The 12,500-nt window shown below is 38.6% G+C and overlaps 1 protein-coding gene across 8 annotated transcripts in view; it reads left to right on the forward strand.

The window, feature by feature from the left end:
* LOC138008200 (uncharacterized) overlaps window positions 1–12,166 on the forward strand; it is a 54,910-nt gene extending 42,744 nt beyond the window's left edge. For 6 of the 8 annotated variants that reach the window (XR_011124184.1, XR_011124185.1, XR_011124186.1 and 3 more), the window contains 3 exons: window positions 7,605–7,652; window positions 8,980–10,722; window positions 11,273–11,940. Coding sequence is in view for 1 of the 8 variants with exons in the window: in XM_068855451.1 (XP_068711552.1) it covers window positions 7,605–7,652; window positions 8,980–9,030; window positions 10,674–10,711 (137 nt within the window). In the remaining 7 variants the exon portion in view is untranslated. The other 2 variants (XR_011124182.1, XM_068855451.1) reach the window with 2 other exon arrangements.
* Window positions 12,167–12,500: the final 334 nt, after the last annotated feature.

Raw genomic sequence — 12,500 nt, forward strand, 5'->3', positions numbered from 1 at the left:
TGATCCTCACAGTTATGGATGCAATTTATGCAATTTCGTAAAGAAGGCTGAAAAATTCAGGACTACAACGGGGTTTGAACCCGTCACCTCGCGATACCGGTGCGACGCCCTAACCAACTGAGCTATGAAGCCACTGACGTTGGGAGCTGGTCATTTGTGGGTTTACGCTACCCACAAATTTCATCGTTGATTCATTCTTCACGGGAACATTGGAACCCACAAATGACCAACTATCAACGTCAGTGGCGTCATAGCTCAGTTGATTAGAGCGTCGCACCGGTATCGCGAGGTCACGAGTTCAAACACCGTTGAAGTCCTGAATTTTTCAGGCTTCTTTATTGCGTCCATAACTGCGAGGGTCATAGCTTCACTTGATTTCATATCTGTATTTCGTATATGATCCATTTCATATATAATTTCATCGTTTATTGATTCCTCACGGAAACATTGGAACCCACAAATGACCAGCTCCCAACGTCAGTGGCTTCATAGCTCAGTTGGTTAGAGCGTCGCACCGGTATCGCGAGGTCACGGGTTCAAACCCGTTGAAGTCCTGAAATTTTCAGGCTTCTTTACGCAATTTGCAAACATTGCGTCCATAACTGCGAGGATCATAGCTTCACTTGATTTCATATCCGCAGTTCATATATGATCCATTTCATCTATCATTTATTCCTCACCGGCTTCTTTGTGCAATTGCAAAAATTTCGTCCATAACTGCGAGTATCATAGCTTCACTTGACTTCATGGTATGATAAATACATGCTTGATTTTTTTTCTCACTTTCTCTCTCATTTTTGACAGTTTCGAAAGCTGTCATCTCTCTCAAATGTAGCGGAAAGGGAAACAGTCCCCGCCACCAGTCAGGGGGAAAGGGTGGATGGGGAGTAAAACACAGTGAATTCGTGAGGGCTTGGACATCCCAAAAAGTATCTACATCTGTCATGTCTTCTCCAGTATTGCCGGATAAATATTACTGACAGCTTTCGAGACTTGGTAGTGTCATTGAGGCGATGAAATGAAGTAAATTGACGATGACCATTGTTGGGACATTAAAAGTTGACGCTTCAAGCACTAACCCATGGTCAGAGCGAAAGGACTAATAGCTCCTCTAACGAAGGGTTAACGCTCTAAACGTCGATCGTGCTAAAGCGGGTTATTTACTTTTATCAAAGTTCGTAACTATTGCTAGCCGTGTTAATAGTCTCTTAACCATTACCAGGTGATGATGACAATTATGATAACGCAATTATTGCCGCAAAACGGCCTTTGAATTTTTCTCGAAGCAAAACTTTCGGACGTAGCTTTGAGAGAGCTGTGGCCAACATGCGCGGAAATAACTCATATTAAATACGTGAAATTAATTTCCTGTTGACATATCACATTTCGGCTGCTGGCTCTCCTGGTTCAGTAAGAATTTCAAGCAAAAGAAAAGCTTACGGCAACGAATACTTGCCTTCAGAATATAAATTAGCGCTATCTCAACCAAATGGCGATCCTTCCATTTCTTTCACATTGTGGAATTCGGGCCCAGTAACTACACTGGTACGAACGGTTCAAAAATGAATAGAGAAAATGTAAGAAGATTAGCCTTATTGGCCTTTTTTACTTTGAAGACACATAAGTCAATCAATTTATATTCGGCTGGTGCAAGAGAGGACCTCATCCTCTCTTGGCTGGTGTAAAGCCGGGATGAATTCCATGAGTCGAAATCTATGAGTCGAGTGCACTCTTTTTTTATAAGAACGTCCAGGATGCCGATGAGAAGACATTTACCGGTCTCTATACCAAATGGGACTCTTTTACTGAGGTTAAATACAAAATAAACCTAGTCTGCACTTTGGCTTATCGCTGCATTAGAATTTGTTCGTCACTCCGATTCTTACAGTTGACCTTAGATGACCTCAAGAGGACCTCAAGAGGATTCTATGGTATTTTCAACCTAAAAATAATTTTTCAGAACACCCGAAGAATCAGGTCTTTTTTCCCTTACAAAGATAAACTAGCTCCTTCGTTCAGGTCAAAAGTAGTGTACAGAGCAAACTGCTGGGATTGCAATGATTTCTATTTAGGGAAAGCGAAACGCCGATTACGTGATAGAAACAGAACATTTTAAAGCTCTACCAACCACAGGTGGCCCAGACTCCAACGGTAAAAAATTATAAAGATTTGTATGGGAATCTCGCTAAAAAAAAACTGAACAAGACGCCTACAAAGGCGTATCCGTGGAATGCGCAAACAGTTAACACAAATTGTCCAGTTACAGTGAACTTCAAGTACAGGTAAACTTCGGAAAATGGCGAGAGATTACCAGAAAGATAAATGTGTAATATAACTTGAAGTTTTTTGTTGTAAAAACTCATTATTAATGTTACTAAATTTGCAAATGCAAACAATAAAGCCCTATTAGCGGGTTATCAGGACATGGGATCTTTTACTTATTAATTTTTTGGAAGGAGACTATATTCAAATCCTACAGTTTTACTTGCTTCCTTAACTCCGTTCATCCAAAAATTACAAGATCAGCCTTAAATCATCCGTAAAACGTATTACAAATCAGTGTAACAACTCATCATCCTGGGCCAGTTGTTCAAAAGCCGATTAACTCTAATCTCAGGATAAAAATTAACAAACGAGTTTTATTTTCTACTCCCAAATTCTGTTCAAGGCTGATATTCGGAAAAGCTTTACATTAGAAGAAGTCAATCTTGAAAAACAAAAATAACCAAAATGTTGAAAACATGAAACAAAAGTTTACGCTAATCCTGGATTAAGGTAATCGGCTTTCGAACAATCGGGCCCTGTATTCGAAGTCCGGTTCCGTAATCCAGGATTAGTTCCTTGCAAACTATTTAAATCCGTGGCGAAGACAAGAAGACAACATCTGTACTCCATTTCTCTCAATGCTCAAAAATTAAAAATTCCGTAATTGCGTGTTCTATAGTCCAGTCCAAAAAACTAGTTTGACAATTCCATAATCTTAAATTCGGTATTAAGCCGTGTTCACATTAGGCCTCGATTACGATCGAATTATAATCGAATTAAATATGAAATGGGTTCACATCAACTGATTACACTGTCCCTGATTACAATTAGATGATAATTACGTCAAACAACCTCAAGGGGGTTGTTTGAAGTAATTGCAGTGAGTAATTGAACAAAAAGGCGAACACTTGGTGGTATGAGCAGACGAACTTCTAATCGCTTTATGGAGCGAAGATTTGGATTCGTCGTCTTCTATTCTCGGAAGCTTGGTTCTCCTTGGTTCTCTTGTTGCCTGAAGCATGGTTGATGATAATCGTGGCAACCACGCCGTACGGCTCCATTTTGTCTCACACTGCGAGTTTACCCTGCCTATTGAATTTGAATTTTCGCAGATGTGAACAGACCCATAATTGAGTAAAATTGAATGAAGTATGATAGCCTAAATTATACTCCAGTTGATCATAGTCAAAGTTGAGTGTGAACGCCGCTTAAGAGTAACTTGGTACCAAACGTTCCACAACAACTCGAAATTTCGTTAAGAAAAAAACCTTAAATCCAGTAGTGCAGTCCGCGTTGAAATCGCCAAAACTCTCTCTGTCATCGATTCAAAACTCAAGTATTAAATAGTTCTCAGAAAGTACAAAAGTTCGTCATGATTCAAACAATCGAGCTGAACAAAAAGCTATCAAAAACGAAACCAAAAAACCCTAGTGATCGCTTCTCGAAAGAACAGACAAACAGCCGAAACTGTTCTGTGCCTGCCCCTTATGGCACAGAAAAAACTACTGTACGTAGTACAATGGTACTTGACCGTAGCCCTTGGCCGAGAAACTAGTCTTAGCCAAAAGGCCGAGAAGCGATCAGGATACGGTATATTTAGGTTAGGGAAAAATGTGGGGATACGGGATTTTTGGACTGGGGTGGGGGAGGGGGGGGGGGGGATTAAGGAGATACGGTTTTTTTTTTTAAAGTAGGAACGTACTGCGTACGTGTGGTAGTGCAGTAACTTGACACTGCTTTTTTCCATAACTGTCAACTGAGCTGCGTTTTGTTTTTTCAGGAGATTCAAGTTGTCCTTGCGTGATATGTAGCTCTAATAGTACACGACATTGTTTTGGTACAGTAAATCATTACAGTGCCATGGTAGATATCTTTGCTAGATACCCCCTGAGAAGAAATGTGGTTCAGTGAAATACGAAACACAGAACGATTGAAAAAAATAAAAGGAAATCGAGAAACATTTTGCTTCAAGGCTGACATGTTGATCATTTACAACTTCTTTTTCACCACACACCACTCTAAGCTTCTGACAGCTTTCCAAGACCAATGTTTACTGAAGTTAAGCCTTTTCCGGCAGGGTTAGTATCTGTATGCGGGACGTCAAAATATGCGACTTGCTGTCAGGAACATACGACCAAAAATTCTATTTTAACGCTCAAAAATGCGAACTAAGCAAGGTGCAGATTTTGTTAGCCTGCTTTATTCAAAACAAATAGTGAAGCAAAAGTAAATAAATATTGATATGTAGTTTTTAAGGAGAGCAGAAGGAACTTTTAGGAAGTGTCGATTGAGAATAAAACAATTTGCCATCAGCAACAAAATTTGCGAGATGAAAACATCATAAATTTTGTGCCACGATTATAACAAGTTACCATCAGCGAAAGATATTTCGGTGGATTTTTGTTATGTTCAATGAGAGTGTTTATCGCACTTTTAGTCCTACAAGTAAAATCGCAAAATCGAAAGTGACATCGATTTTAGCGGCCGCCTGTGATCAAGTTACCTTGCGTGTTTAATACTGACAACTCACGAAACAAAGGATGCATCTATGTCAAAATGACGACAAGACACCAGGTTTTTGTTAGTTTACTTTTTTTTTTCTTTCAAGTTTTATAAAGCACTACAAGATACATGTGCGAATTTAACACAAAGATCACAATCATTGATGCTAGTCCAAGTGTCAAGCTCCTCCGAATGAGGTTAGTGGGGAACCGCAGCGAAGTCCCTGTGATGGCGATAGCTAATTTGTTTTTTGTTTTTTAATTTGATTTCATTTTTTATTTTATTTTTGGCCCCTGAAAGCTATTTTCATATGTTCTTTCTACGTCAAAACGGCTGAACAAACTGGTTCCCAAGAAATATTGGAGTATTCGTTCTATACAAAATACTTCTAATCAAGTATTCATTCTATGCAAAATGATGTTCACAGTGGAACACACAAGTACGAAGCAAGATCTAGAAATAGCTAGCGTAGAAAATTCTCCTTACTTTTAAAGCTTGCCTTTCTCAAAGAAAAAGCATCTATCCACTCTATTGAATAGTTTAATACTGTGTCAATCATGGCGGGCGGAAAGATTCCACAGTAAATGTTTGCTTTCCTCTAGATAACAAAAGTGCGCCACGGTGGCCGAGTGGTCCAACGCGCTCGCAGATAATAGTGAAGGTTGGGTCGAGTATATGTATAGGAAATCGTATGAACGCGAGTGCATTTCGTGATTTATGGGCACGAGTGATGTTTTGAAAGTTCTCAAAATTGCACGAGCCGTGGGCGAGTGCAATTTGAGAACTTTCAAAACATTACGAGTGACCATAAATCACGAAATGCACGAGCAGGCTCATACGATTTTTATTTTTTTTATTATATTCTCAACAAAATTACTCAAACGCGCTACTTTGTTCGTGCTCGTATTCTTCCAGTTTTGGATTTAGTTTTCTTTCAGTCGCCCATGTTTGTCAGACATTCAACCAGGTCTGTGTAGCTTTCAACGTGTTTTTGTTTTTTGCATTTTCTTTAAGTTGCTCAACGATGTTTTGGTTTGACAAGCAAACTGACTGTCAGTCATTTTCTTTCAGTTTGGTGTTCAAATTTGGCGCTTCCACGGTGTTTCCATAGCAAGTTCCGTATTGCACTCTATAACCTATTTATGCATTCGCCATTGGCCAATCAGAAACAAGATATTTTGTTGAGTATATAATAAGAGTTCTAATCGGGGCAAGGAAGTTTGGAAATACTGGAGGGTATAAAAGTAAATTCACCCGATCGAAGCTTAATTCAATGTGCATATCCGTGGGATATGCACATTTGTGACTACCAACAATGAATGCGATTTAAGCGACCGTGTTGTCATTCGTACTAAATAAAGGAAAGGCTGGAAGTAATCGATCAAAAACGAGTGCGAGTCCTTCATCGGGGTAACCAGACACCGAGAAACAGATGAAAGCACGAGGCCGAAGTCCGAGTGCTTTTATTGTTTCGAGTATCCATTGCTGAGAAACAGCGAAAAATATTCAATTTTTCAAAATCCTTCAAGGCTCGCTTACAACGAATTTGGACACGGCATGTCAACGGTTCACTTGAGCCACGATACGGTGAGAGCAAATAACTGAACGGTTGACCAGCCGTGTCCAAATTCGTTGGAAGCGAGCCAAATAACCACACAAAAAGCGAGAAAGTCACCACGACAATAAAGTACGTAAATATACTGCTTTTTATTGAGAACTTTTGCGTGTAAATATCTTTTTCAGTTTGTTATCGAGATTTCCATACAAATCCTTATATTTTTTTTATCCTCCGAGTCAGGGCAGCCTGTGTAACAACAAGTTGTCACGAATCTGCAATTGCTGATCATGTTTTCTCAACCAACCATAGAATAAAGTGAGATCATTCTGAAATTTTAGCAACTGATCGATCAGACATGCATTGTAAAATTAAAGAGTCTGTTTATCCGTGACCTAAAGCCAGCCTTAAATGAAAACGTTGGCAGTAAGAACCTTTATCTGTATTATTAGCACATTTCTTGTCGTTTTATGTCGATCAATTTCGTTAGTTCCCAGTCCGTTTAGTTGTATGTTTTGAATTTAAATTTATCTGTAACTGAATAACAATCACTTCTTAAGATGTATGTTGTAAAATACGAAACCTTAAGTTTATAAAAAAAGTTATGCAGTTCAAGCAAATGTTTGTAACCGCTGTTTGCGTTTTATTCTTATTGATACTTAGGGACGTTTTTTTGTAACATTAACAATGTGTTTTTCTTATTGCATGATACACTGCAGTGGAACTAACCGTGCGTTCGAGTGACCGTATTCCGGAATAGGAATACATGGAATAGAAGTTAGAAATCCTTCAATCATTTTTACGGAGATTCACTTTAAAATTGTCAAACACCTGCTAAATCCTATTTTAAACAATCTTTATCATCTTTGTTGCTTCAAAACGCCATTACATACCGTTTTAAATCCTCACTCAGCGTGTTCTCATTCCGGAAAAGGGTCAATCGAACGCACCGTTGTTAGTATACCACACAACTTCACGAACGTGTTGAGGACGTTTTCTGGCTCAAATCGCGAAAAAAAGAACGTTTATCCGCAGCCCCAAATTAGACGTCCTTGTATATATTTTTAAAAAAGGTGTAATATGTCTTGGACGATCGATGAGTGTATCGCTCCCAGAGGTTGCTTTGAGTCATAAGGAGCAAAGCAAACATAATTTTCAAAAAGGACTGTAGTTAACTTACCGTTAATTTCTTCCTATAGTTCGCCCGTTTCACGATGGTGACGGTTATCATTTAATTAATTATCTTCGTAAACAGTTTGTTTTGTTTGCATTTTTTTGGCAGAAATTTCGACGTCATCTGCTGCGCAGACCACGACAGTGCCCTCAACCAGTAAGTAGTCACCCAATCGGTTTTTGTTGTCGATGTTTCATGATGTTTTTTGTTTCTACTTTAATTTTTGTCTTTATAGGAAAAGCCTACCGGTAGAAATTTAGAAGGCAATACAGCGGTCGACTGTAATTGGCTTGTGTTGGACAATGGTATAATCACTTAGAATCATGGAGCACGTTGTATTTATGGACAGAACAGGCAAAAAGGACACTTTCGATGAAGATACTCGCTATATCTTTGAGCAAAATCGAATCGTACTCATAGTAAAGTTAAGATTTCTGCTGAATGTCTGACAAAATATCGAACTCATTTTGTCACGTCTAAGGCTTGACTTGAAAGTTACAGCCCTTTAATTTCAAGTGTTATTAGGCACGTAAAAATTGACGAAGTTAATATATATGAATGCCATATATATTTGAACTGCGGAGAGATGAATCAAGTTAAGATGCGGGTCATCGCAGTTATTACTTAACGTTACTTTAGCAGTAATGAGAGTAAAGCCTGAAAAATTCAGGATTCAACGGGATTGGAACCCTGACCGCTGCGATACCGGTGCAGTGCTCTGGTTATTCATGGAGCCCGTTTCTCGAACGTCCCGAAAACGGTTCCGGCCCGGAAAGCGATTTCCGAAACTGCTGCTGGCTTGTTTTGACAAGCTGTTCTTTTGACATGTTTTCAAGACAACGAAAAGCAAAATGATTGCGAAGGTTGATAGCTTAAAATCCTTCCGTTGATAAGTTACAGAAAGGACTGTGACCCCCGATAAGTGCCCGGAAAGTTTCGGGACTTTCGAGAAACGTGCCCCTCGTCATTGATAGCTCAACTAACAGAGTACTGAATAGAGTGTAATGTGAAGTGCTCGATTTCTATCCCATATGAGATCTAACCCGAGGGTCGTGGGTTCAATTCCCACCCTGGTCAGAGTTTTTCTCTGTCCTTGTGTGGGCCCATTTCTATCAGTAGAGCTAACGCTCACATGGTTCATATGGGATAGAAATCGAGCACTTCACATTACACCATATTCAGTTAACTCTGTTTAAAATATAAGTGCTACACGGCCAACGTTTGTATAAACGTAACCTTTCCTTGTGCTTGTAACAGAGTACTGCGCCGGTATATATCGCAGAGGTCAGGGTTTGAATCCCGTTCAAACCTGAATTTTTCAGGCTTTCCTTTCATTACTGCTCAAGTAACGTTAATTAATAACTGCGATGACCAGCATTTTAAGTTGATTCACGTAAGAATTGCGAATCAAACTTTCATAACAATTTAATTTCGAATTTATTTTAAATTGTTTGTTTTTGTTTTGTTTTGTTTTTTTAATCAGGGCTTAATTCAACGTCATCTCCTGCGCAGACAACGACAGTGCCCTCAACCAGTAAGTACACTCAATCGGTTTTTAATGATGTTTCACGTGATGTTCTTTGCTTCTGCTTTTAATTTTTGTCTTTATAGGCAAAGCCTACTGGTAAAAATGTAGAAGCCAGTAATTAATTGTGTCGGACAGGGGTATAGTCGCTTAGAATCACGGAGCACGTCGTATTCATATGAATAGAACATACAAAAAGGACATGTACGATGAAGATACTTGCTAAATCCGCTTTAAGCAAAATCTAATCGTACTGAAAATAAAGTTAAGATTTCTGCTGAATATCTGACGAAATCTCGAACTCCTTTTGTCACCTCTAAGGCTTGACTTGAAAGTTACAGTGCCTTTGAATTCAAGTCTTATTAGGCACGTAAAAGTTGTGAGTTAAACGTTTACGAGCTGCCATTTTATGGGCGTGTTGAAATCGACTTTGCATAATCCAAAAGAGTCTTTCTCAACGCGAACTTGCGGACGAAAAGTCTTGTGGGCCTTTTAAACTGCTTCCAAGTTTAAGAACCAAGACTCTATACCCTAATGGGAAGGACTAGTTACTGGATGCATGTGAAGTTGACAAAGAACTACAGAATGCATTTGGTGATTGAGTCTCTCTGTGAGAGCCGTGTTATGTTACTATAGCTTAGCTCTTGTTAATTTCAAATGCTGGTTGAATTCAAGCTTGATAATTTTTTTTGAATTCAAATCAGTAAAATTTAAGGGTTTTACGAACGGCGAAAATCTGTTTATTTCTTAGAGTGCTGTAAACTTCATTTACAAGAATTAATTGAGACTTGTTTTCATTAAATTCTGTTTTTTAGTTAATCCTTTCATCTAGCAGTTTTATTTTATTTGTGTCTAATGGATATATTGTTTTTCAAACCTCTCTTTTCCGTTTATCATTTTCTTTGGTACTACTATTATTTTTATAGCTTTTATTATTATATTATTGTGAGGCGCCTTAGAACTTTAGGATCATGTGCGCATTATAAATAAAGTATTATTATTATTATTATTACTCAGAAGCATCTCACCTGGCATTTTTGACTTCCTCCTCTTACCAGTCTCGACTTTCACGTTTGTTCGAGAGCCGCGTACCCACATCCACCGCGACGCTCGCTCATAAATGTTCGCAGTAGACAACCCCTTCCTTTTCTTTTACATTTGTAAGTCCACAATTGTTGTTTTTTTCTTATTCACAGGGGATTTGACTACTGAAGAATGCTTTGAGGCAACACAAAGCTTTTTTTACTAAGTAGATAAATAATTTAAAGAGAGATCGCCCTCAGCAATTACCGTTGGGGAATTTCACGATTGCGTTAGAATCAGATCCATGTTGATATTTGGGCAGAGACGATGGACCTTCTTTTTCGTTACGAATACGTATCTCTCCGTTTCATATACACGTAGACTACAAGAGTAGAAACATGAAGTAATTCTGTGTAAGCATGTTATTTCAGTTGTGGTTTGTAATTGAGAACCTAAGAATAGATTTCTGATAAATATCGTTACTGAAAGTCTCAACAGCCTTTCTCAAAATCTCGGGGTATTAATCACTGAGTCTACGTTCTCCTCGTTGCTCCGTCATTTACTGGAACTAACGTTTTTCTTCTTTTCTTTTCTATACCGTCTTTTGTTTGTTTTGTTTCTATTTTAAGTTTTTTGCCCCCAGAGAAGTCCCACGAATATAGAGTGAAAGAATGCCGGGTAAGATATGCTGGAAGAAGATTCCATTTTATTGAATTAAGCGCGCTTAAGATCAGCAATTTTGCGAACAAGATTAACGCCAAGTTTTGATAGATGCTAGTAAGGGATCAAAGAAAGTGTTTTCATCACAAGATTTCGCCGGCCAGTTTTGACGAGTTTCCGAGTCTTTGAGTTTAACAGGGCGAAATGTTTGCTCACCGTGGTGTCCGGTGATCTCACTACTGAGTGGAACGCGATATTTTTATCTTATTTAGTTAATGTTTATCAAGCTGACTTACTGAAATAACTCAAGTATACTGCATCAAAGTAATGAATAAAAAAACCAGCTACCCAGACGGTTATAAAAAAACCGCTATCAAAAAACTCGTCAAACACGTGGATCCGGATTGCCTCGGTCTCGATCTGCTAAGTCCAGTTTGAACTTCACTGTTTGCAGCATGTGCAGGACAGAAGAACAACAGGCATTGACGAAGTTAATTAAGAAATTTAGAGCTCAATGACTCAATGAGAATTAAACATTAAGTAGTGCATATAAATACCTGTTTTTCAGTGCCAATGAAACATTAAGGAGCTGCAGCTGGTGCTCAAGCCTCCCTTTGAGACCTTGCCAACTTCTGATGAGGACCACTTCCCTAACCCTTGGTGACATGATTAAGGTAACGCACTTTATAACTTTGTAATCAAGGACTGCAGGGTAATAAAACAGAAGCAACGGATGCTGGTGAAGGATCTTATCAGCAATCATAAATATTATTTGAAAAAAGAGCGAGGCTGTGATAATGGTGAAGCTATATATTACATAAAGCCAATATTTCCAAGGTCGTGTACCGCGTTACAATATGAATAGTGTGATATGGCGTATAATATGGTCAGGAGCCCATGAGTAGGAGCTTGCATCTCCAATACAATCCCTATGAGTTAACCTTGGCGCGTATGTTTCTATTTTTAGAACGCCACCAGTTCTTCGTCTCTTCACGTATTGTTTAAAATGTCCAATCAGAATAAAGTTATTGTCAAACGAAGACAAAATATAGCAAAAACAATGTATGCAAATTGTACAAATTAATGTAACTTGATGTATATGCGAGTCTCCTGCTAAAGGCTTAGATCTAAAAATAGAACGATACGCGCAAAAGTTGACTTAAGGATATAGGGCATAGGACGGCTCTTACTCATGGGCTTCCGTGTGATACAATTTATGATTTTTTTTTTCGTGTGTGTTAGTGTTTGAGGTCGTCATTTGCCCAAGTCAATGGACAGTCAAAGACTAATGATACCGAGGTTGTATCTCATTGCATTTTGAAGACTGTTGGCTTAAACCCGTATGTGACTAATAAGTTTATAACTTTTTAGGCGACAAAAAAGGGTAGAGCGGATGGATGCCGTTTTACTGATGACATATTCCTCTGGAGGGGTGTAGCTCAAGAGACAGTTCTCGATGCTATCTTTTTTTTCTATTATGATATATAAATGATATTAATCAGTGTCCATCCTTCTTGTTGATTAAATTTGCATATTATTTAACTTCGAGCATTCCTGTATGTAGTCCTGCTGCCCCACGAAAATTTTGTGAATGGTGTTACTGAAGGGAAAAGAGTCGAATCAGCTCCTGCACCTCTCTAGCTCATCGAACACAAGAACAGTTTGAGGTTACTTGGTGTCACCTTTGTGAATGGTGCCACTGATTTATATACTCACATCGACGAACTAATGAGTAAAGCAAGTGGCATACTTTTCATACGTAGAATATCTGAGAATCGTACTTCACTTCTGAACTA

Source organism: Montipora foliosa, chromosome 6 (genome assembly GCF_036669935.1).
Source record: "Montipora foliosa isolate CH-2021 chromosome 6, ASM3666993v2, whole genome shotgun sequence".
Lineage (NCBI taxonomy): Eukaryota > Metazoa > Cnidaria > Anthozoa > Scleractinia > Acroporidae > Montipora > Montipora foliosa.